We start from the raw sequence: 27,135 nt of genomic DNA on the forward strand, positions 1-27,135 counted from the left end.
AATCTGAGTGGTCACAGGGTGCGGATTAATTTTCTGTTACAGCAGCTCTGACGGTAATTTCTCTACAAGGCAAATTACAGGTATGTACAGTATTAAGGCGCTTGTTTTGCTGTCAGTTCTACAGTAACAATTTACACAAGGACTTTAATTAAGGCAATTCGTTTAAGCCGAAGGAGAAACAGATTTTAAAGGTTCTGACTGCAAATTTGAATTTTGGGTAAAATGTTCAATTTCTATTGCTGTTGGAGTTTTGATATGTTTCTCTGCTGCGCACACACACCGTGTATCCTGTGTGTAAATGTTTTGCCGAGATAAAAAGCGTTCCGCATTTTACAATTCCGGAGATTGCCGAAGCAAGTGAGCAACGATATCACATGACCACCATGGGGCGTGTTTGACCTACTTTTAACCAAAACAAGTCGGCGTGGGCAAACATGGTGGACTCGGCTCTCCGTCCAGCTAAAAGCCAGCAGAAAAGAAAAAGAAAAGGAAAGCCTGCCTAGTGAGTGCAACTGCAAGACAGAGCAAGGTTAGATGACGTGTCATTATTCTGGACAGATAACTAAATCATTCTAGCTAGCGCTTAGCTATCTTAGCCTTAGAATGCATGGGCTCGACTCTACAGTAGCGAGTATGGCGTTATTATACACCTAATGTTTTGATCTTACAGAGAAGAAAAGATAACGCAAAAGCAGTAACAGAGAAAAGATGTGTTTGTCTTTCGTTTCACGGATCTATTTGTGAATGTCAACCACAAATTACATCCCTGCGACTCAAAACTCTCCGAGGTCGATGCAGAGTCACGATGTTTTCCGTATTGCCATCTTGGTGTGACGCAGTTCCATAGTTCTGCTAATTAGTTAAAGCTCCTCGCGTTCAGCTGTTTACCTCAAGAGGGAGGATATTCGGTCCCAAAACGGATAAAAGAGCGACCCTCAGTACATCAAAATGATCACATCTTGTCTGCACGATATTGTTCTTCTGAGACATCGGAAAATGCCATGCACAATAAAAAATTTGAAAAATTTCAGATAACTTTGCAGTCAGCACCTTTAAATAAAGTATTAGTTAAAAGCCTATCAAGGAAATTGTTTTGGGGGAAAAAAACTGTTTAGCCGTACTTTAGTTGTCAATTAAATCTAGACCGAAAACCATGTTACTAAAATATTACTGAAAGCATTTTCAGCAAAAGACTAAAACTAAAACCTGCCATCTGCAACCTGCTTTCATTCAGAAATAATCTTTATTTGTCTCCAACACAGTTGTACAAATGTCTTCTTATTCATTATGCATGATTACAAAGTCTAAGGTGTGACATAATGATGTTCTAGTATTTCACTATATGCTTGCTGTTAATTGTTAGTTGACTGTATTTATACTTTTAAAATATGTGGGGAATAAAACCCACCATATATTACTTAAGTATTATATTGGTGAATAATAACTGAGACGAAGTCGAGGTTATTATTCATCGAGATTCACGGAGTCTGAGGTGGATAATTGTTTCCGTAAAGATGCACAGGTGATTATTTAAAAAAATAATTTTTTTCGCGGTCCGGTTTCCATCAAATCCTCCGCTCTGATTGGCTGGTGACCGGGTCCGTATCCTACGGTACGGACCCCAGTTACAGACCCCAGTTATGGACCTCTGGTGACTTGCTCGTTCACAACAACAACAAACATAGTAGCAATTTTTGTCAACATTTATCTTTTTTATAAGATTTATTGATAAGATTTTTATCAAAAATCTTATAAATTTTTGCCAGCATTTCTCAGGAGAATAGCATTAATTTTACAGCATGGATAGCGGTAACGACAGTGTTCACAGTGAAAGCGAGTTTTACTACCCTGAGGAAGAAGAAATAAAAAAACATTTCAGGAGAAAGCTAAAAACCTGTAACTGTTGCTAACGCCGAGCAAAAACATGGCTGAATCCTGAATGACTCCTATTTGTATAAATAGGGGACTACATAGGCGGCAAAATGTAGTTTTTTCCCTGCCATGGAAGTGCACTTGTATACCGAGGAGGAAGCCATTTGCATTACAGCCGTGAATGAGGATTCAAAATGGCGGCTCGGCTCGGTTTTCCCTTTCAGGCGCTCTCGTTTTCTGTTAGAATTTGGTAAAGAAAAAAATAAATATATTATTTACCAGCTTAAGGTTGGCCCGTATGGTGAAATACTGTGACCTCGGCCTTGAATACTTTCAAGACCTCGGTCACAGTATTTCACCATACAGGCCTCCCAGCTGGTAAATAACACACATATATATATTTTTTTAAATCCTTTATTTCAAACTTCAAAAGTGACATACAAATGTAATAACGGCATGGCTCAGACTTGTGTCGCTTATCTGTGCCGACTCACATGAAATACTTTGTTTGGAAATAGATAAAATAAATCACAATTCCACTTTACCTATAAGCAGTTTTAGATCAAACTTTGTCGCATGTTTAATGCTTTTAGGAACAGCATTTTCTTTCATCGTTTCTGATTCTTCCTCACTTACGGTGACGAAGCGATTGGACGCCATTTTCCCGACTTGCTTGAGGTGATTATTGAGAAATGGTCTGAATCTCTCGACCAATCAGTGCGCACGATTTTCTATAATCACCTCCGTATTTATACTAAATGCATTTATTGACTTTTCCTGCAGCACGTGTCAATTTAGGAAACCTGTTTTGTGGATTTCTTTCTTAAAATAAATTCGTATGTAAATTTGAGTAATACTGCATTCGACCTGAGATTTTGTTTAATTGTTGACAGCCCTGGTACAGAGATATACAGTATTATCTTTTATGACTTTCCAACAGGCATAATATTTTGCCCCATGGTGTCCGGAAGTCAAAACTGATACTGTAAAAAGAGAATGAAAGTAGGAATGCTGACCTTGTGTGAGTGACGTATCCGATGCCCTGCGTCCCTCTCGGAAGCTGACGGGTGAGCGGTTGTGAGTCTCTCGCCTCTGTGAGCTCAGCACGTGCATGGCCGGATTGGGCGGAGTCACGCGGCTGATAAAGGGTGGAGTCACACGGTTGATAGATGCATTGGCTAGAACCACTTCATTAATGGAGGACGCGTCCTCCAGCAGACTCAGGTCACTGTGCATAGAGCCGGTATCGTACTCGGAGTCCATGCTGCCCAGTGAGAACAGCTTTCCTGCAAAACATTCACAATATACAGTATTAGCAGAGCTTCAATGCTAGCTGGATTTACTCTCTAATTTTTGTATTAAAGTCTCCCTAAACACGAACACTTTTTTCCCCCAAAAGCGTCAAAATATTTGTCGTTGATTTAATTAATTGTTTTGTATACAAACGCTACAAAAGTGGCACACGAACATAGTTATTTTCTCACCAATTTGGTATCAATTTTTTTTTCAATTCTTAACTACTTGCTAACTCTCCTCTCACTCATCATTAGTCCTCGTCACCCATAACAGAGCATAAGGCCTCCACCAAAGCCTTCCAGGTGGCCCCAGGTCCATCCTTTCTCCCTCATTTCCTTTCCAACTGTCCTCCTCCTCCTCCAAGTTTCCTTGGGCCTGCCTCGGTTTCTTCGGCCATCAGGAGTCCATCTGAGGGCTAGCCTCTGTACTGATGTGGGTGGCATGCGCAGCACGTGTCCAATCCATCCCCAACGGCACTTCTGCACTTCATCAGTGATGGGTTTGGTAGATGTTCTTCTGTGTAACTCGATGTTGGAGACAGTGTTGGGCCAAAATATGTGAAGGATTCTTCTGAGGCATCTGTTCTGAAAGACTTCCAGCTTGTGGTTGATGGTTTTTATTATCTTCCAAGACTCTGCGCCATATAACTCTCCTCTAACACACGATAATTACCAACAATGGAGGGTGAAGGCAGACATGTGCTTCTTTCGAGACACGTGAAGCCAACCTCTACATCTTTTCCAACTGCTGTTCCTGCGATGTCACAGGGTGATGTAAGACACTCGGAGGAAAGTGCCATCTACCCTATTCTGCATAAATAAACTCACAGATGCCTGTGATTGGCTAGTATCATTCTGACTGATAAAGGAGAGACCGTAATGCCAACCCTCCCACCCAGAGAACATGGCCAATCAGGCTCTTGCACTTACAACTTTACCAGAGCCAGCATCACTAACAAGAAGGTCCGAGCAGGCAGAGAGGAAAAAAACACAAGACCCCCAGTGTGTGTCAGATTAGGGGATGGCTCCATGGTACCAACATAAATGGTAAAGCATTTTGAAGCCATGGCCTAATGGTTAGAGACTAAAAGTCACTGGGTTGATTCCCTGGTCCAGCAGGAATGGCTGAAGTGCCCTTGATTAAGGGTGTTTTCACACCTGGTCCCCTTTAAAGGAACCAGACTTAGACCAAAAAGTGGACCAACAGAAAAAGAACTCAGTTCTTTTTGTGTTCACACTGTGAATTTATTACAAAGAGGACTGGGTTCTCTTTCTGGTCCAGTTAAGCTTTGATGGGGCCTCAGTCCTCTTTCTGTTCACACCAGGTCCTCTAGAGCCCTCAGACCCCCAGTGCACGGAATTCTGGGTAATTTTCTCTTGAATCAAAATGTCTGCTGCCATGCTTGCCCTGCTGTGTTCTTTGATCAAAATAGTGCGGATTAAGGAAAATAAATTTATTCCAGCGGCTGTGGTAAATTCCAAAAGGAAGTTGAGTTTCCCTGCTACAGTCACGTGACCAACTACAGCAAACGAAGAAGGTTAAAGTACAGTGAAAAAGGCGAAGTGAACCCGGTGCGCTTTTTGTTCACAATGCACAGATTAGGCGAACCGTACCATTGATTTTTAGCAAACTGTACTGAGACCACCTCCTGAGGTGGTCTCAGTTCGGTTCGCTTTAAAGGGGTCTGGGTACGGTTGGAGTGTTCACATATGCGCAAAAAATGCTGAGTCATCGATCTGAGTTCGGTTAGATGGCTGAAAGGGACCAAGTGTGAAAACACCCTAAGGTACCCAACCCCCAACAGCTCCCCAGGCTGCTCTGGGTATGTTGTACGTCGCTCTGGATAAGAGCGTCTGCTAAATACCAATAAATGTAATGTACTGGATGAACGAACATTTAACTGCGACATGTTGAAATGTTTGGATTTGTAAGCAACCAGCGGAGGATATAAATTTACATTTTTAGTATAGTATGTTGATTTTATTGAGAATGCAGGGCTAAATTTGTCCCCCCCTCCCCAAGATGTGCACCAAGCGACAGTAAAGAAAAAGGTGAGACTCACAAGACAGAGATTTTCAAAATCACACATTAAACCTGCCCAAAGTGAACATAAACATCACCAGAAGCCAGGCCTGTAGTACTCGAGTCCAGGACTCGTGCGCTAACTTTAAGGACTCGTGACTTGACTTGGACTTGAACACTGACGACTCGGACTCGTGCATTAACTGCATTCTGACTCGTAAATTGGAGACGAGGACTCTGATTTTTTCTTTATTTTTTGTAACTTGCCAGAATAATTTGGCGTAAGATATTTATATCTACACTAATCTTTATACTAATTTTGTGCAAGAGAATACACATTCACCTGTTCATACGTCATGTTCAGGAACAAACTAATGTAAATGGCGCTAAAATGCCTGGAGAGACGCCGCTAGGATTGTCCGCTTTGCTTATACAGACTTCTTGTGCAGTGGGAAAAAATGCACTGCTGTGTGTTCCATATGTAGAAGAACTATCGAGGAGACGACGGGGACGACCTCGAACTTCAATCGTCATTTGGTAAGACTCCACCCAGAGAAGGAAGTGGCATGCTATGTTCATTGCTCTGTTGATAGTGGGCGGGGCTTGCTGAGTGATGAACTAGCTAGTGTTAACCCTCTCTCATGTTATTTGCCCTGTTGATAGTGGGCGGGGCTTGCTGAGTGATGAACTAGCTAGTGTTAACCCTCTCTCATGTTATTTGCCCTGTTGATAGTGGGCGGGGCTCGTGTCGGACTCGACTCGAAATTTTCTTTAATGACTTGGACTTGAACACTGGGGACTCGAGACTGGACTCGGACTCGAGGTTTAATGACTCGACTCCAACACTACCAGAAGCACATGCAGCCAGCGTCCTTTCCCCTTCAGTACACTGGTTTTCCTGCTGTATGAATTTTGTCGCCCGTGTCGTTGTAGCAAGGAGTCAAACGCCACAGCGAACCTGAAGATATCGCCACCTCTGCTTTCCCCTCATAATGACTGCAAGGCTCTATGAATATGCATGACAGGCAAAGTAGAAACACCTAACCTCAAAGAGCTGCCCAAGAGGAGTCGCGCGTTTAATACGTTTATGCTGTAACATTTTGAACACCAGCTAACCTGCGTTGCTCAGCACTCCGGGTTGGTTGGTGACCTCGGACAGTGTGTGTCTGCGCTGGCCAAAGCGAGTTGTCTGGTAGGCGTTGAAGGCGTGTGCAGCTTCCTCTTCAGCATCCGGGTCCTCCGTCTCAATGCCTTCGTCTATAGACGTCTCCATCATGTTACTGGGGGACGACGTGCTGGACTTCCGTACAACCATTGGAGGCAGAGGGTCCAGCATGCACCCGTCCACCTGAAGACAAGAAGGACTGTTAGTGTTTCCTGCTTTGTGGATACCGGATTATTTTCTGTTCACAGTTATGGAGCTGCTTTGGTTTGAAACGAATGTGACCATATGAATCGAGAGCATCATGGCTAGTGTTCATTTCTAGAACATGTAACTAATTAGATGATAACATGCTGATTATTTACGGTTTTCCTTTCCATATCATATCATTGAACAAGCTACTACTGCCTTGTTAGTATTTCATACTTGTTCCAACTTCAATATTAACAAAACGAAACGTTGTGAAACACATCATGTATCGTGAAAATGTCTTTGAGTAACTTGGCCACCTATATTGGCCGTCCTATATTATCATATTGCATCATAGCCAAGCCTTTATTAAGATTTCCTTTAGCCAGGACCTTTGAGAACATAACATTCTCATTATCTGTAGCCGCTTTATCCTGTTCTACAGGGTCGCAGGCAAGCTGGAGCCTATCCCAGCTGACTACGGGCGAAAGGCGGGGTACACCCTGGACAAGTCGCCAGGTCATCACAGGGCTGACACATAGACACAGACAACCATTCACACCTACGGTCAATTTAGAGTCACCAGTTAACCTAACCTGCATGTCTTTGGACTGTAGGGGAAACCGGAGCACCCGGAGGAAACCCACGCGGACACGGGGAGAACATGCAAACTCCGCACAGAAAGGCCCTCGCCAGCCACGGGGCTCGAACCCGGACCTTCTTGCTGTGAGGCGACAGCGCTAACCACTACACCACCGTGCCGCCCCAGAACATAACATTTCGAAAGAATTGTGATGTTCACCCACATGACTAAAAACGTCTCGTGTAAAAAGTACTAATTATCACCATTAGCCCTTGTCTATCATATACTGGTCTCACACACACAGGCACCCCTATCCATATCCAATCACAAATCAAAACTTATGTGGAATTATGAGCTTATAGCTGACAGCAGAAGATTTGGGAAGACATGAGCTAATGCATGGTTGTGGGGTTAAGTAAGGAAACAAATGTCTGGAACCCCTTCTTTTCTCTCCCTCCTGTTGCTTCTGTGAGTGTGTGAGTTTGGGGATGGGGGTGGGGTGCAAGTCTGGAATGTAGGGACAGGAAGTGTGTTTTGGCTGAAAGGCCAGTCAGAACTCTATTCAGGCCAGAATCAACTGAGACATGCAATCTTTTGCGTGCGCGCACACACACACACACACACACACACACACACACACACAGAGTCCTGAACTAGCATGGATCATCTGGATGTGTTGCCAGGGAAACCGAAGCCCTGAAGCTGCTTGAGAGAGAGAGTAGCTTTTGTATGATTCCTGATCACAGTTTCCTTCAGCGTACTGGGTCAGGAATGCTGTTACCCAACACACTGAATGAGGAAAAAAAAAAAAGAGTATTCCTTTTGTTTGTTTTTTATACTTTCCTAATAAGAACACATCACAAAATGTTTTATTCCGCTTTTACCACAGCCAACATGTCATACTTTTTCTCCATTCATAGTTACAGTTAATGTTGTGGAATGTCTACGAAGGAAGTCACTTCTAAAGAAAGAGAAGCCAAGAAGCCTCACACGTACACTTAAGCACACAGTGAAACTTCAGCTCTGCGTTTAACCAGCGAACGCACACAAGTGAGCAATGAGCACACACATGTACCCATGCTACAGCGCCCGGGGAGCAGTTGTGGGTTAGGTGCCTTGCTCAAGGGCACTTCAGCCTAACCTCAAGCCACGGTTGCCCCATGTTAACCTAACTGCATGTCTGTGAACTCTGGGGGAAACCGGAGCACCCGGAGGAAACCCACACAGACACGGGGAGAACATGCAAACTCCGCACAGAAAGGCCCTCATCGGCCGCTGGGCTTGAACCCAGAACCTTCTTGTTGTGAGGCGACAGTTCTAGTTCGTTCCTGTTGCTACTTACATTATAGCAGCTATAAACTATCGCTCCCTCACCAGGCTCTCTTTAATACAAAAAACTGCAGCTTGTCACGTTACTGATGAAGTACAAAGCCCTCCATTTTGAAGACTTTCCCCGTGTCAGAAAACTTAAAGGAACAGCTTTATGTCTGACTGTTACAGAGCGGACACTGGAGACTCTTTCCAGAAAAGGACAAATAAATAAATATCTCCTCACAGAAAACATCACCATATCAGCAAAATGAATATCGTGAAAAAGTTCTTTTTTTTTCATAATTTAATTCAAAAAGGTAAACTTTCATGTATTCTATATTCATTACATGTAAAGTGAAATATTTCAGGCCTTTCTTTGTTTTAATTTTGATGATTATGGCTTACAGTTCATGAAAGTCAGAAATCCAGTATCTCAAATTATTAGAATATTTCTCAAGATCAATAAAAAAACAATTTACAATACAGAAATGTCCATCTTCTGAAAAGTATGTTCATTTATACACTCAATACTCGGTTGGGGCTCCTTTACCATGAATTACTGCATCAATGTGCTGTGGCATGGAGGTGATCAGCCTGTAGCACTGCTGAGGGGTTATCGAAGCCCAGGTTGCTTTGATAGCAGCCTTCAGCTCGTCTGTATTTTTGTGTTGGGTGTTTCTCATCTTCCTCTTGACAATACCACATAGATACTCTCAGGTAGGCAGGTGGTAAGTCCTGCTGGAAAAGGAAATCAGCATCTCCGTAAAGCTCGTCAGCAGATGGAAACATGAAGTGCTCCAACATCTGGTTGACAGCTGTGTTGACTTTGGATTTGATAAAATACAGTGGACCAACACCAGGAGATGACACGGCACCCCAAATCATCACAGACTGCGGAAACTTCACACTGGACTTCAAACACCTTGGATTCTGCGCCTCTCCACTCCTCCAGACTCTAGGACCTTGATTTCCAAATGAAACGCAAAATTTACTTTCATCTGAAAAGAGCACTTTGGAGGACTGTGCAACAGTCCAGTTCTTTCTCTCCTTTGCCCAGATAAGATGCTTCTGACATCATCTCTGGTTCAGGAGTGGCTTGATATTAGGAATGTGACAGTTGTAGCCGCTTTCCTGAAGACATCTGTGTGTGGTGGCGCTTGATGCACTGACACCAGCCTCAGTCCACTCCTTGTGAAGTTCTCCCAAGTTCTTGAATCGACTTTTCTTGACAATCCTCTCAAGGCTGCAGTCATCCCTGTTGCTTGTACACCTTTTCCAGCCAGCCTTTTCAGCAATGACCTTCTGTGGCTTACCCTCCTTGTGGAGGGTGTTGATGATTGTCTTCTGGACAACTATCAAGTCAGCAGTCTTCCCCATGATTGTGGTTGCGTGTACTGAACTAGACTGAGAGATACATGGTATTTATACTGTTTTACTCCAATTGCCAATTCAATATTCTCATATTTTGAGAGACTTTTTTTGCACTGTAGGCCATAATTATCAAAATGAAAATAGAAAAATGCTTGAAACAGTTTACGTGCCATAAGTCTAGAATATATAATACATTTTCTCTTTCTGAAATATCTGATGGAAAATATTGAACTTTCACCAATCTACTGAAACTATTATCGAAGACAAGTTTGTATTTGGGTAGTTCTCCGGTAACGGAATTATATTCACAGCAAAACACGGTAACTGTTTTAGTTGTAATGGCATTAAATAAAAAATTTCACACTGTATGGGTTATCTTTTGACCCTAAAAAAGTAAAGAAAAATTGGCCATGTTTCACTCTGAACGCAAAATCTTTTACGAGGAAAGAAAAGTCAGTATCAGAAAAAACTGAACTTTGATTTCTTAAAATTGAAACCAAGATTTCTCTGAAGTAACATCATTATAATTGGGGTGATGATTTTTATGCCTCCGCCACCGTAAGGTGCAGGAGGCATTATGTTTTCGGGTTGTCCGTCTGTCCGTGCGTGCGTCCGTCCCGAAACCTTGTGAGTGCGATATCTCAAAGGCTAATGAAAGGAATTTCACCAAACTTTCACCATTTGTGCGCTTTGGGACAAACATGAACTGATTAGATTTTGAGATCAAAAGGTCTAAGGTCAAGGTCACTGTGAGGTCAAATGTCTGTCCAAAAACCTTGTGAACACAATATCTCCAAGGCTGATACAAGTAATTTCACCAGGTCAAGATTATTGTGAGGTCAAATGTCCATCCCCAAATCACAACTTAATAAGGCGTGTAGTCTACCGGGCGGAGGCGTCCCCATCGACGCCGTTGGCGTCGAGTTCTATCTAGTTAAATATGGTTTTCAGGACATTTTGCCTTGGATTCCATACTTTAGCAAGATCACTGAGCTGACAAGGGAAGGCAGTCTTAATCATTCCATAATTTTGGCCTCTGCTGAAGAATTGCCCATTAACGGCACTAAATATTACCATGTTTCATTACAAAGGGTTACAAACACGTCCTTGAATAAAATAACATCTCGAAGGATTAAAATCTGAAGGTGCACAGATTTGATTAAGAAACACATTTAAATCACAAACATCTCCAAAAGCAAATAATAACGTGAATAAATGATTGTGTAATAAAGGTGACAGTCTTGTTGGAATATTTAGACAACTTTGGCTGCTGATAATTAAATTTCAGGTCACACTGCTAAGTCAGCAGCTAGCTGGCTAGCTAAATGCTAGTAAACTAGCTCACAGTTGTCACAGGTAGACACAAATGGATTTTTAGTGTCTAAGACTCAATTTTTAAGGTTTTATATTCAGTGATTTATTTAACAGTTCATATAAACCCACACCAAATGAGTCAAAAATATTTTGTTCCTCACAAACATTAGCTGTATTAGCTAGCAAGATTTGAATGGAGGTTCAGTAATTACAGGTGTCTGGGTACCGTGTCATTTATTATTTAAAAAAAAAAAAACTAGATAGAACTCGACGCCAACGGTGTCAATGGGGACGCCTCCGCCCGGTAGACTACACGCCTTACTAAGTTGTGATTTGGGGATGGACATTTGACCTCACAGTAATCGTGACCTGGTGAAATTACTTGTATCAGCCTTGGAGATATTGTGTTCACAAGGTTTTTGGACAGACAATTGACCTCACAGTGACCTTGACCTTAGACCTTTTGATCTCAAAATCTAATCAGTTCATGTTTGTCCCAAAGCGCACAAATGGTGAAAGTTTGGTGAAATTCCTTTCATTAGCCTTTGAGATATCGCCTTCACAAGGTTTCGGGACGGACGCACGCACGGACAGACGGACAACCTGAAAACATAATGCCTCCTGCACCTTACGATGGCAGAGGCATAAAAAAAAAAAAATCACCCATGGCTCAGCGCTCCTTTAGACAGGAATCAGTTGTCCATATGTTAGTCACTACGTTTACATGCGCATCCAAATCGAGCTACTGTCAGTAATCGAGCAAAGGGTCCCAGCAGGGTGCCAGAGAAATCCAATCCTACATGCACAGTGTTTAAATCGAGCTATTGTTATGAGGTACATTGTGCACCCGAACCACAGGTGGCGCTACACGCCCCATCGTGTTGGTACACTTCCGGTTGTCGTCATGAAGAAGAGCTATTCAAGAGTATAAACAAAGGGACTACAGGCGGAAATTAGCATGTACTGCTATAACCTGGTACAGACATCTGTCCTTACCACAAGGATAATGTTTAATTTGTGCACTGTCCCTTTTAAAAATAAAATAAACTCTGAACTCTAAGAAGAGAGTTTGTATGTACGAACAGAAGTGTTCCTAATAAAGTGGGCGGCTAAGGTGAAGTGTCATGCTGACTGAGGCTGTTTTTTTTTTTTTTTTTCCTGACCGAGGCTGTTGTGTTTCCCGCTTGTGGTCTCGTCACTCGTCACTTCCAGAAGGAGCAGTGCTGAAGTAAGTAGCCGGACTGCGTGGCTCGATAGGGTTTACATGCAGTAAGTAGCTCGGCAAAAATCGCATAATCTAGGTCGTGTAGCTCGATTGCGAGAAATCAAGTTCGATTCAATTTCAGCCGAGCTAAGGTGTTTCCATGCCATTTAGAGCTTCGATTTCAGACGAGCTACGGCAGAAATTCGATTTTCTCTATGTGCATGTAAACGCACTGTCTCACTTCACAATTTTAACATTTTATGTGTAAACCGAGCTTATTTTGTCTACTGATAATTAAATGACATTCCTAAGGTAGTTACCCAGCTCTCTAGCTAAGTGCTAGCAAATTAGCTCAAACATGTCACGGGCAAACACAAATGGACTTTTGGTGTCGGAGCCTCAATTTGTTTCATTTTCAGTTATTTATTCAACATTTAGCGTACGTACCATGCAAGTTATAACTATTTTGTTCCTCGCAAATATTAGCCGGGGCGGCACGGTGGTGTAGTGGTTAGTGCTGTCGCCTCACAGCAAGAAGGTCCGGGTTCGAGCCCCGTGGCCGGCGAGGGCCTTTCTGTGTGGAGTTTGCATGTTCTCCCCGTGTCCGCGTGGGTTTCCTCCGGGTGCTCCGGTTTCCCCCACAGTCCAAAGACATGCAGGTTAGGTTAACTGGTGACTCTAAATTGAGCGTAGGTGTGAATGTGAGTGTGAATGGTTGTCTGTGTCTATGTGTCAGCCCTGTGATGACCTGGCGACTTGTCCAGGGTGTACCCCGCCTTTCACCCATAGTCAGCTGGGATAGGCTCCAGCTTGCCTGCGACCCTGTAGAACAGGATAAAGCGGCTACAGATAATGAGATGAGAATGAGAAATATTAGCCTTGTTAGCAAGCTAGTTGTGAATGCATAGTTAATAATGATAGATTTCTGGGTATTGTGCCAGCCTCCAATTTCAAACACAATCAATCAAAGCCTACGAAACTGATTCCGTCGCATTATTCATACAAAACATGTCCCAAGTCGAAGGAAGGTACTGACAAAGTCTAGAATTAGCTCTGGGTTAACAAATCTGCCCCATAGCCCGATAGCAATGTCTGCAATCAGAATCAGTCACCCAATTTAAAATGCACATTGAGCTCTGAGCTCCTCCTGGAGGCAACGATTTCTGTCCTTTTTCATGATTTCTACATGTAATGTGTAAACAAACCTCACAGTAATAGTAATCCTACAAAAGCTGATGCTTCCATGCCAAATCTGCGTCAACTGTTTATTCACCAGTGCTTCACCAAATTATCAAAATCTTACAAAGAATGGTGTGTAAGTACTCAGAGTTTAAGGCAATGTCGTTATCTGTATCCGTTCAGTGATCAAAATATTTCGATTTTCTTTTGTATTTAAATTGGAGTGGACGACGTTTATACCAGGGGTTTTAAAAAAAAAACCAAATGTTCATACCTGTATTTACAACCCCGATTCCAAAAAAGTTGGGACAAAGTACAAATTGTAAATAAAAACGGAATGCAATAATTTACAAATCTCAAAAACTGATATTGTATTCACAATAGAACATAGACAACATATCAAATGTCGAAAGTGAGACATTTTGAAATTTCATGCCAAATATTGGCTCATTTGAAATTTCATGACAGCAACACATCTCAAAAAAGTTGGGACAGGGGCAATAAGAGGCTGGAAAAGTTAAAGGTACAAAAAAGGAACAGCTGGAGGACCAAATTGCAACTCATTAGGTCAATTGGCAATAGGTCATTAACATGACTGGGTATAAAAAGAGCATCTTGGAGTGGCAGCGGCTCTCAGAAGTAAAGATGGGAAGAGGATCACCAATCCCCCTAATTCTGCGCCGACAAATAGTGCAGCAATATCAGAAAGGAGTTCGACAGTGTAAAATTGCAAAGAGTTTGAACATATCATCATCTACAGTGCATAATATCATCAAAAGATTCAGAGAATCTGGAAGAATCTCTGTGCGTAAGGGTCAAGGCCGGAAAACCATACTGGGTGCCCGTGATTTTCGGGCCCTTAGACGGCACTGCATCACATACAGGCATGCTTCTGTATTGGAAATCACAAAATGGGCTCAGGAATATTTCCAGAGAACATTATCTGTGAACACAATTCACCGTGCCATCCGCCGTTGCCAGCTAAAACTCTATAGTTCAAAGAAGAAGCCGTATCTAAACATGATCCAGAAGCGCAGACGTCTTCTCTGGGCCAAGGGTCATTTAAAATGGACTGTGGCAAAGTGGAAAACTGTTCTGTGGTCAGACGAATCAAAATGTGAAGTTCTTTATGGAAATCAGGGACGCCGTGTCATTCGGACTAAAGAGGAGAAGGACGACCCAAGTTGTTATCAGCGCTCAGTTCAGAAGCCTGCATCTCTGATGGTATGGGGTTGCATTAGTGCGTGCGGCATGGGCAGCTTACACATCTGGAAAGACACCATCAATCCTGAAAGGTATATCCAGGTTCTAGAGCAACATATGCTCCCATCCAGACGACGTCTCTTTCAGGGAAGACCTTGCATTTTCCAACATGACAATGCCAAACCACATACTGCATCAATTACAGCATCATGGCTGCGTAGAAGAAGGGTCCGGGTACTGAACTGGCCAGCCTTCAGTCCAGATCTTTCACCCACAGAAAACATTTGGCGCATCATAAAACGGAAGATACGACAAAAAAGACCTAAGACAGTTGAGCAACTAGAATCCTACATTAGACAAGAATGGGTTAACATTCCTATCCCTAAACTTGAGCAACTTGTCTCCTCAGTCCCCAGACGTTTACAGACTGTTGTAAAGAGAAAAGGGGATGTCTCACAGTGGTAAACATGGCCTTGTCCCAACTTTTTTGAGATGTGTCATGAAATTTAAAATCACCTAATTTTTCTCTTTAAATGATACATTTTCTCAGTTTAAACATTTGATATGTCATCTATGTTCTATTCTGAATAAAATATGGAATTTTGAAACTTCCACATCATTGCATTCCGTTTTTATTTACAATTTGTACTTTGTCCCAACTTTTTTGGAATCGGGGTTGTATATACATTAAGGACTGATTATCTGTTCAGTCCGAAAAGTGTGTCTCTAGTATCTACATCACCTTACACTTTACACTCAAAAACACAATCACACCATCGAACATATGAAAGCTTTCTAACGCAACATTAATAGACCAACCACCTTACTGTGTGTCCGTCTGTTTGCATCAATAACTGGGCCAGAAGGACATGAGTGAGGCAGACAGTCTGTTTGTGTAGTAAGTCACATGGACACGCTGAGTATTTGTTTGTGTGTGTGTTTTATATACTACTGAGGACCAAATGTCCCCACAAGGAAAGTAAAATCTGATTATTTCGACCTTGTGGGGACATTCGGATGGTCCCCACAAGGAAATGGCTGTTTTTAAATACAAAAATAAATAAATAAATAAATAAATAAAAGGGCCAAAAAGTTTCCTTTTCATTGCTGAGGTTAAGATTAGGGTTAGGTTTAGGTCCGGGCACAGCATTAATGTCAATGGAGGGTCCTCACAAGGACAGTGAGACAAACGTGTGCGTGTGTGTGTATATACACACACGCTACATATTGAGGACCGGAACATGTTTTTAATTAACGGAGTTAGGACACTTTGGCTGGTCCTCACTTCTTTGAAGGGCTATTTGAGGGTTAAGATTTAGTTTTAGGGTTCAGGTTAGAATTAGGTTTAGGTTAGGGTAAGGGTTGGGGTTAGACATTTAGTTGTGATGGTTAATGTTAGGGTAAGGGGCTAAGGAATGCATTATGTCAATTAGTGTCCCCATAAAGATAGAAGTACAAGAATGTGTGGTGTCAGGAGACAGAGGAGGAGGATGCCTGGGCTGGGACGAATGGTCAGTTGTCACGTCCAACATGCCACAGCTAGCAATGTGCCTCTTATGCAAGTCTGGCAGCTGTGTGTGGACTGAAGGCTGGTTTGGGAATTGCACTCTCTCTATATCTCTCACCCTGCCTCTAGCCTCGAGTGGAGAGAAGGCAGAAGAGTTAGAAAGAGAGACAGAGAGAGAGAGAGAGAGAGAGAGAGAGAGAGAGATGAAAACAGAAGAGCATCAAACAGCCTTCAAAAGATCCTCCAAAGACAAACAGCAACCTGGAGCGCATTTCTGGCAAAACTGGGAGTCAAGTGGCCTGACCAACACTGAACGGTGAAATAAATACCTGGGCGATACACACACACACACACACACGGATGGAGTCTCAGCTCCTGCCTGCAACAAGCTGCAATCGCTCAACCGAACCGTGAGCACTGAGCAATGCCATGTTGTCTTTCGCAACATGTGATAAAAGTGCCCTCAGGAAAAAAGTCCAGACACAAGTGTTGAAAATTTCTGTCCTGCATTGCGATGAAGAGATAAAAACACCCTGCACTCACTTTGGGAGTTCCCACCTCCTCCTCCATGAGGCTGTGATCGGGTGCACAGGAGGATTGTGGGTAGGCGTAGGAATCCGCGCTGGCCTGAGGCACAGCCAGCGAGCGCAGCAGGCGCACATTTTGGGGCATTAGGCTCACCTGGGGAGCGCCGCTGCTCGACTGTAACGCACAGAAACATAATCAGTCCATATGAGCTTAGGACATAAAATAGAAAAAACAGAATGACAAATATGACCTAAAATACGAAAGCTGATATTATTAATCATGAGGATGGGTTCACCTTCACCATGGTCTGATCAGCGATGGTGCTGGGTCTGCGCTGGCGAGCATCCAGACGCGGCTCCACAGGGAAACTGGATCTGTGCGCTCTCAGTCTCTCCACCAGTAGGTAATAAATTGCAGCAAAGTGGTTATAGCTTTTGTTCTGGAGAGACTGCAAAACACAGCAATATATGTTTATTTGCAAATGCTTGCAATTCTCTGCTTAATCAGGGTCGGAGTTTCGCACAGTTTAGAGATTTCCCTGCTGTAACAAACCTACTGAGGTGTTTGAGAAGGAAAATGACCAAACTGTGCTGAAATCAGTCAGTCACTGTTGAACAGGAATTTGGCCCCTGGCACGAGTTAAAGTCTTCACCCTATTGTTGGTAGATCATGCGTTTCAGTCTGACAATGCCACTGGGCACAAGTCCAAAACAGCATAACCGGTCATGCTCTCTGGATGGGAAATATGCCTTTCCTTTTTCCCCCGTCAAACACTAGCCAATCACAGGCATTCATCAGGTCATGTTTATGGAAATGGGCAGTTACCTCTTTCCTCCAAGCTCATTCAGCTGCACTGTGATGTTGCACGGTTCGGTTTTGACCTTCTCAAGCTTCTTTTAAAGCTAGACGGCCTTTCGATTTCATAAAATCGGTGAAATTTAGTTCCCTCTGAAATGTGCTCATTGTGATATATGTTTATTTCTGTAATATCTCACAAAATATCAGGCCATTCTGTGGCTGGGAAGTTATTTAATTTGAGGAGATTCCCGAGCAAATAATGTGCATGAAATCGCTCGCTTCGTGCAGTCAAGCAGACAGAGGAAGTCCGTGTGTGTGCGCGTGCGCAGGTTTACCTTTGAGCGTGCACTGACAGTTCCATCATTCTGTCACTAAACGAACAGCTGATCACACCGAGGTGCTCGCTGACCGCCGATATTTATTAGTTTGGTCCTGCGTTTCCGTTCCTTCGTATATAACATAACGTCTTTTTTCTTCTCGCTTTCTTTCCGTTACTGTAGTCGGTCTTTCACGTTTCATTCGCACACTCACGTCCTCCATTTTTCTCTCCGGTTTCAAATTTGTATCCCACAATGCCTTGTGCGAACGGGGAAAGCCCACCATGTCATGCATGACGTAGTATCTTGAATCGGGTCATGGTGAAGCAGGAAAAAATAGCGGAGAATTTAGGCCCACGTGGCCTTAAATTCATTAATTGTTCTATTTTTAAAAACCCTAATAAAATTGGAAGCCTGTGATTCGAATTCAGTAACTTTTGGTCCACTAAACAAAAATAACTGGGTGTCGGGGAAAATTCTTTTTATTACCTACACTTGAAAAATCTGAAAGGCAGACTAGCTTTAAATTATGTTTGTCTTAAACTAGCTAGCAGGGGAAAACAAGCAATGAAATACTGGCCCTCGGTAACTGTGCGGTTCAGTTCATCGTAAAACATTCTTTGAAATTCTTTCTTCAACCCCCTGAAGCAGGGCTGTCGATACCTAGCATGAAAAGGAAAAAAAAGCATCCTGAACTTTGTAACGTTTCACTTTGTGTTGCTCCAGGCTATCTGAATATTTGGAGCACACAAACAATTGATATTAGTCAATCTCCTTCCACAGTAAGTAAGGAATAAAATACAAAGGGACATGCAGTTTCAAGGAAAAAAAAAAATCAATGACAGAGTTCATTTTCTTACAATGACACATTTTGAAGTTCCTGTTACACCACAGCAAATGGCCAATGATTCCAATTTTTAATTTATTGACAAATAACAAATCATGCCATTACAGATTTTAACCATTTAAAGTTACTTTTAATGTTGATGATTGTCTGAGAAATAAGTTAGCCGTCACTAATTACAGTGATGCTTGAAAGTTTGTGAACCCTTTAGAATTTTCTATATTTCTGCATAAATATGACCTAAAACATCATCAGATTTTCACACAAGTCCTAAAAGTAGATAAAGAGAACCCAGTTAAACAAATGAGACAAAAATATTATACTTGGTCATTTATTTATTGAGAAAAATGATCCAATATTACATATCTGTGAGTGGCAAAAGTATGTGAACCTCTAGGATTAGCAGTTAATTTAAAGGTGAAATTAGAGTCAGGTGTTTTCAATCAACGGGATGACAATCAGGTGTGAGTGGGCACCCTGTTTTATTTAAAGAACAGGGATCTATCAAAGTCTGATCTTCACAACACATGTTTGTGGAAGTGTATCATGGCATGAACAAAGGAGATTTCTGAGGACCTCAGAAAAAGCGTTGTTGATGCTCATCAGGCTGGAAAAGGCTACAAAACCATCTCTAAAGAGTTTGGACTCCACCAATCCACAGTCAGACAGATTGTGTACAAATGGAGGAAATTCAAGACCATTGTTACCCTCCCCAGGAGTGGTCGACCAACAAAGATCACTCCAAGAGCAAGGCATGTAATAGTCGGCGAGGTCACAAAGGACCCCAGGGTAACTTCTAAGCAACTGAAGGCCTCTCTCACATGCAGTTTGCTAAAGATCACATGGACAAGCCAGAAGGCTATTGAAAAAATGTTTTGTAGATGGATGAGACCAAAATAGAACTTTTTTGTTTAAATGAGAAGCGTTATGTTTGGAGAAAGGAAAACACTGCATTCCAGTATAAGAACCTTATCCCATCTGTGAAACATGGTGGTGGTAGTATCATGCTTTGGGCCTGTTTTGCTGCATCTGGGCCAGGACGGCTTTCCATCATTGATAGAACAATGAATTCTGAATTATACCAGCGAATTCTAAAGGAAAATGTCAGGATATCTGTCCATGAACTGAGTCTCAAGAGAAGCTGGGTCATGCAGCAAGACAACAACCCTAAGCACACAAGTCGTTCTACCAAAGAATGGTTAAAGAAGAATAAAGTTAATGTTTTGGAATGGCCAAGTCAAAGTCCTGACCTTAAAGTGCATATCACGGGTAAATTCAGGAGCAAGATCAATGTAATTCTCCTATTTTATATTAACCGTTGGTCAAATATCTGTAACATTCTGCATTCTCTGCAATTTTTTTACCGTGCGCAATACCAGAAAAATTCAGTTGAAATCAAGCCAACTGAGGCGAATTGGTCTGCCTCTGAAAAAACTTGGCATTTGGATTTCCCAGCAAACATTGATTTTCGTGACGTCGCGTGCGGGACGCCTCCCTCTGAATCCTACGTCAGCGCTGGTTTGTTTATGAGAAAACGACCTGGTGGTTTTCTGCAAATTTCTTCAACGTTATCGCGTAATTATTAAAATGGTTAACAGATGTATCGTAGGAGGGTGTAGCAACACCAATCTTGATGGGATTAGTACTCATCGTTTCCCAAAAGACCGGACAATGAGAGAGAAACAGGAGTGCTTGGTCTACACAGGCTGTGCACTGAAACCGTGCAAAGCTCGCGCAGCCTGCTGGCACTTCTGCAGGTGACGTCACGAATCTGGCTCCAGACTCCCTTGGGATTTTTCCAGACGCGTTTTGTTATTTTATTTTTTTCTGCTGTAGACAGATGGCCTTGTGCAAAATTACCCTTCTGGATGAGTGTGTAAAGGGACATACTTTCATATAAAAAATAAACCCACAAAATTGGTCCAGAATATGCACTTTAAATCAATTGAAATGTTGTGGAAGGACCCAAAGCGAGCAGTTCATGTGAGGAAACCCACCAGCATCCCAGAGTTGAAGCTGTTCTGTATGGAGGAATGGGCTAAAATTCCTCCAAGCCGGTGTGCAGGACTGATCAACAGTTACCGCAAACGTTTAGTTGCAGTTATTGCTGCACAAGGGGGTCACACCAGATACTGAAAGCAAAGGTTCACATACTTTTGCCACTCTCTCAGGTATGTAATATTGGATCATTTTCCTCAATAAATAAATGACCAAGTATAATATTTTTGTCTCATTATTTTGTTTAACTGGGTTCTCTTTATCTACTTTTAGGACTTGTGTGAAAATCTGATGTTGTTTTAGGTCATATTTATGCAGAAATATAGAAAATTCTAAAGGGTTCACAAACTTTCAAGAACCACTGTATTCTTATAGCAGCTATAAACAGTCGTTCCTTCACTAACCTCTCTTAATTTCGATTGAAATTAATACCACAAAGTCCTTTGCTCTGAAGACCTTACCCGTGGTAGATAATTTACGAACCATTCTATTTGTAATATCCTTCCTTAAATGTTAAATAAATATCTCCTTACAAGAGAACTTTACCATATAAATGATATGTTTTGCTTTGTAAAAATAACAGCACATTTTGTAATTCGTTTATTATGTCTTAGGTAGAGCATCTGATATTTGAGTTGCTACAGAAAAAATAACATATTAGAACGAGCGAATGTGTGTTTGTGATTTGTCTGGCAGGCGGAGCTGTTGTTATAGAAACTTAATCCGCCTTCTGAAAAATTGGATTCGAGGATTCAACAGGACTGTGGCCAGAAGTGCAATTTTCTAGAACAGCAACTCTATAGTAGTTCTGACGGTTATAAATCATTACCACCTTGTTTTTGTTTTCAGATTTTTTTTTCTTCTGCACATTTTCTGTGTCTTTTCCCAGAGTGCTGAACATTATATACTTTCCAGGTTATTCCACTTGCCTTCCTCTTTGCCACTGGACACCATACAAACTAGAACAATTCTAATGCACTCTATAAATAAATTTAATCAGAGCTTAATCAGACATCATTTCTTGGCCAGTGTTCTAGTCTGACCGATTTCCTTGCTGTGTTCAGTTCTGTTGACGAGGACGGAGTGAATAAATATCAAAATGCAGGGTATAGAGATTCTACGAATGACATGAATGAGAGGCTGAACCGAGTAAGCAGGACAAACACGTGCATGGTTATGGTTGGTTAGTGTCAGAAAAGCTGCTCTGGAATCTTGATCACGTCCCTCACCTCTACAGTCTTGTGCTGGTCGATGCCGAGGCTGTGCATGAGCCTCAGCACCTGCTCGCTGTACTCTCCGAGTCCGTCGTCGTCCTCAGCCGTGCTGGACTGCTGGTAGAGGAGGGGTCTCTGTACGGGAACCTCCAGCACCATCCACTTGTGCTCCTTAATCTGAGCCACAGAAAGTCGCTTGGATGGGTCCAACACCAGCATCCGCCTGATCAGATGCTCGCAGTCTGAAAGCGAGGCGACATTCAAAATCTTAGATTTGACATTATGTGCAATTTTACAGAGGTGGGTGAATATTAAACATACAACAACAAGCCCCGGCGTGACTAGTGAAGAGAACGCGCTTGAAGGAATATTCCACTCTGAAATTAAATTCAATCTAGCACATCTGTCGTGTGTGTGTGTGTGTGTGTAATTTCAACACATTTCCCTGTACTGAGAACCTGTTTGCTTCAAAATAATCATAAATATTCATGAAAAACATGTTTTGTAGAACGATTTTGTGAATTCGACATGAAAACTATTATGAATTAAGCTTGACGTGATGAATAAATCACTATGTGGCATGCTGTTATCGGAAAATAATAATAATTATAATAATAATAATAAATTTCTTGTGCATTCCAAAAAAATTCTCAATGCCCACACGCTACCGTTCAAAAGTTTGGGGTCACCCAGACAATTTTGTGTTTTCCATGAAAAGTCACACTTTTATTTACCACCATAAGTTGTAAAATGAATAGAAAATATAGTCGAGACATTTTTCTGGCCATTTTGAGCATTTAATCGACCCCACAAATGTGATGCTCCAGAAACTCAATCTGCTCAAAGGAAGGTCAGTTTTATAGCTTCTCTAAAGAGCTCAACTGTTTTCAGCTGTGCTAACATGATTGTACAAGGGTTTTCTAATCATCCATTAGCCTTCTGAGGCAATGAGCAAACACATTGTACCATTAGAACACTGGAGTGAGAGTTGCTGGAAATGGGCCTCTATACACCTATGGAGATATTGCACCATAAACCAGACATTTGCAGCTAGAATAGTCATTTACCACATTAGCAATGTATAGAGTGGATTTCTGATTAGTTTAAAGTGATCTTCATTGGAAAGAACAGGGCTTTTCTTTCAAAAATAAGGACATTTCAAAGTGACCCCAAACTTTTGAACGGTAGTGTGTGTGTGTATATATATATATACACACACACACACACACACACACACACACACACACACACACAGTAAATATACATACACATTAATCAACTAAGAAAAATTTAATAAGGAAAACATTTATAGATAAGTAAAATATGTATATACATATATAAATAATCGATTAAGTTCCCTCATTAATATAAATAATAAGAAATCAAAGCATTTAAATCAAAAAAGAAAAGTCTTAAGTTGTCTTTTGAAGCTTTCTATATCTTTTAAGTTCCTTAAAGTATGTGGAAGCTGGTTCCAAAGCCTTGGTGCACATGATGAAAACGAACGCTTTCCATATGTTTCAGTTCTGTAACGCGGCGGAGAAAGACCTATGGCGTTGTTGCTGTTAGAGCGTAGTGTCCGCTGTGACTTCTGCACAACCAGCAAATCACAGAGGTAGGACGGTGCCAGTCCACTGAGTACTTTTGAGGTCATTAGCAAGATCTTGAAAATTGTTCTCTTTTTCACGGTCAACCAGTGAAGTGAACATCGAATTGGAGTAATATGGTCGCGTCTCTTCTTCAAAGTAACTAAGCTTATAGAATAGTCCATATGATATGCTATTGCAATAGCCCAATTTCGAAGGAATGAATGCATGCACGCACCAGTGTGGGAGTCGAGCCACTAAACCTCGAGTCAGAGTCCAGTCTCGAGTCCCCAGTGTTCAAGTCAAGTCCAAATCATTAAAAAAATTGAGTCAAGTCCGAGAACAAGACTCAGGGAATCAGACACAGTCTCAGTGTTTAAGTCTAAACTGAAAACATATCTGTTTAGTCAAGCCTTGTGTTAATGGTGTTTATGAGGTAAAGGAGTAGATCTGGAGGGTCCTCAGGCATAGAGTGTTTTGGAAAACTGGGATGTATGGATGCTGTCAGTCCCCACTCGCTTGCTCACTCGGGTTTGTTGACGGTGTAGTGGCTGCTGCTTTATGTCCCGGGGCTCCCTCATGCCTGTGTTACCTTCTGGCTCTCCCCTTTTAGTTATGCTGTCATAGTTAGTTTTGCTGGAGTCCCTGCTTGTACTCAGCGCAATATGTATACTGTTCCTACTTATCAGGTGACATTAGGCATACCTAACGATCTGTGTTTTCTCTCCCTCTCTCTCCCCACCCCCCTCCACTCTCTGTCCCTCTGAGTTACATGTCAATCCTGGGATCGAGGTGCTGACCTCTTCTGCTCCTCAGACCTGCCTGATCCATCCTGATGCCCTACGTCTGGCTGGAGTCTCATCACATCGCTCCTGTGGAGGACGGCCCCATATGGACAGTTGAAAGTCACATTTGGAAGACGCTCTGGACTCTTACAGTAATGCTTTTAAGGCTGACGACTACAGTTAACTTGCTAACTTTAGGACTGCAGTTGTCATGAACAGTTTTGCATTCGAGTTTCCATCAATGAAGAGTTATAACATCAACGAAACTGACTTCATGTTAAAACTGTTATAATCATGCTATCTGTTATCATCCAAATGAGGATGGGTTCCCTTTTGAGTCTGGTTCCTCTCAAGGTTTCTTCCTCATGTCGTCTGAGGGAGTTTTTCCTTGCCACCGTCGCCACAGGCTTGCTCATTGGGGATAGATTAGGAATAAAATTAGCTCATGTTTAAAGTCATTCAAATTCTGTTAAGCTGCTTTGCGACAATGTCTATTGTTAAAAGCGCTATAAACTTGACTTGACTCCAACCGCACCATTTGACGGCGGCTGTTTCAGCGCCATTAACATTAGTTTGTTCCTGAACGTGACGCATGAACAGGTGAATGTGCTTCTCTTTGTCAGGGAGTGTGAAGTATTCTGTCAGAGATGGTTGGGAGACGGATGTAAGCGCAGAAGGTGTGTTTATTAATACAAGTGAAGACGGTAAACAATCCAGAACGGCAGGCAAAATCGTAAAACGGTGAAACAGACAGCATGTTGAGCGAGGCACAAACAGGCTATCAAAGAGGAGAAACAGGAAATCAGGGATCAGGAAACAAGCCTTGGTAAGGTGTCAGCAACACAACTCAATACTTCGCAAAGTAAGTGTGTTTTCACAGTTTTTATATAGGCATGCTGATTGTGCTTTAATCCTAGGCAGGCGCGAGTCTTTTACGACGTGCGTGCGAGAGTCTATCTGATGCACGCACCAAGGCGCACAGGTCCGACACTCTTGCACGACATTAGTTCAAAAATTACTGTAGATATAAATATTTTATGCCAAATTATGGCATGTTACAAAAAATAAAGAAGAAATCCAAGTCCAAGTCAATTTACGAGTCCGAATGCAGTTAATGCACGAGTCCGAGTCCAAGTCATCAGTGCTCAAGTCCAAGTCGAGTCACGAGTCCTTAAAATTAGGGCCCGAGTTGGACTCGAGTACTACAAGCCTGGCACGCACAAGCTTTTCTGTTGAAGCAGAATCGAGGTATCTCCTGATCTGACCAATACAAAAATAATCAGTGATGGAGTTAGTTACCGCCAAAAAGTTGATTTTTTTCAGGACATTCTGAACTCGGTTTTATTCAGCTATTTGCCAACAATCTTATTTAATAAAGAATGGCATGTCATACTTTTTTTGTAATCCACTTAAACTTACAGTTCCAAGTTAATACTTCCATTATAGCAGCTATAAACAGTAGTTCCCTCACCAGTCTATCTTTGCTCCTCTCTCTTAAAAAATGCAGCTTGGAAAACTAAAATGTTTATCTCGAACACTGGAGACTTCTTCCATAAATGTGATAATCACATCTCTTTACGTGGATCGTCTGCCATACAAGTCTTAGTTACTAGAGAAACAATAACATATTCGATTATGTCCATTAATACAAACGTTTGATCTGAATCACAGCTGCAATTGTTTTTAGAGGTGCCGTATTCGAAAATTACATCAACACACCAGACCTCAGACAAATAACAGAATTTAACAGTGTTTGTGGGATAAATCGGTACAACTTGTCATCAGATGTTATGAACGTAGATGTGCAGCAATACCACAGAACTAAAAAAGGTGAATAAAACTACAGAAAAGCTTTGGTAAGACTTTCATGTCTCATCCTAATCCCTTCATTACTAGATCGCATTGTTGTAGTTTTCGATTTGCGTTAGATGACCATGCGCTTTAAATGTTTATTGATGAAATTTAACTGCCCCTAGAGTAACAAACATTATCTGTTCATCTCTCACTACAGGGAAATTATTATCTGTAATTATTGTCTGTAATAATCACGCACACACTGCGCATAAAGGAGATAGCAATATGGTTTAAAAAAAAAAAGCAAGAGTTTATCATCATATCTGGCATCAATAACAGTTTTATGTCCCTCCTGCTGGGGCTTATAAAAATGAAAATCAATCCACACTGCTGACTTTATTAGCGCAATAAAAAAAAGAGACACCAGTGACAGCTCTGATTTCCTCATCCTTTCTTTTTCTTTGACCGGCAGAAAATTCTCGCAGTGTAATTCTGAATCAGATCCAGAGACACGAAAAAAGAGCATATAACGAGAAGAAGAGAGAGAAAAGGCCTAGAACACTAAGTGTCCTGTAGGACAGTGATAAAAAGGGCACAGTTAGAAGTATGAAGTCGGCAGTGTAGGCACTGTGATGTACACTGAGGAAGCACACAGGAGCAGTGACAGCACGTACTGTCTCTGGAATATGCAGTCTATATGAACAGCAGCTGGTGAAAAAGCTCACAGACTCTGCTCTGTACAGGAGCCAGACAAAGCTGAAGGGATATGTTCCACATTATCTCGTCCCAGAATCTTACAGAGACCTTTGTGTGCCGTCGGTGGTGTGTGACTCATGAACCTGATGCTATGAGTTGGCACAAAGAAGGGGTTAATGTTCTAAAGTTTCTCAAATACAAACCCCGTTTCCAAAAAAGTTGGGATATTTTACAAAATGCAATAAAATAACACTTTTTAATCGTATGGGATCTGAGGAAACCAATTGTTGCAGTTTTGCAATGGGAATTTTTATCCTTTTTTTTTTTTGCTTGATTCAAGACTTCAGCTGCTCAACAGTCCG

General features: G+C 41.8%; 1 protein-coding gene across 1 annotated transcript in view; it reads right to left on the reverse strand.

Moving 5' to 3' along the window:
- sik2b (salt-inducible kinase 2b) overlaps positions 1-27,135 on the reverse strand; it is a 130,220-nt gene that overhangs the window by 13,777 nt on the left and 89,308 nt on the right. The window contains exons 7-11 of the mRNA XM_060943841.1: positions 21,928-22,154; positions 17,037-17,189; positions 16,757-16,915; positions 6,307-6,538; positions 2,889-3,158 (exon numbers count right to left, since the gene is read on the reverse strand). Of these exons, the coding sequence (XP_060799824.1) occupies positions 2,889-3,158; positions 6,307-6,538; positions 16,757-16,915; positions 17,037-17,189; positions 21,928-22,154 (1,041 nt within the window). The remainder of the gene's footprint in view (positions 1-2,888; positions 3,159-6,306; positions 6,539-16,756; positions 16,916-17,036; positions 17,190-21,927; positions 22,155-27,135) is intronic.

This window comes from Neoarius graeffei, chromosome 17 (assembly GCF_027579695.1).
Source record: "Neoarius graeffei isolate fNeoGra1 chromosome 17, fNeoGra1.pri, whole genome shotgun sequence".
Taxonomy (NCBI): domain Eukaryota; kingdom Metazoa; phylum Chordata; class Actinopteri; order Siluriformes; family Ariidae; genus Neoarius; species Neoarius graeffei.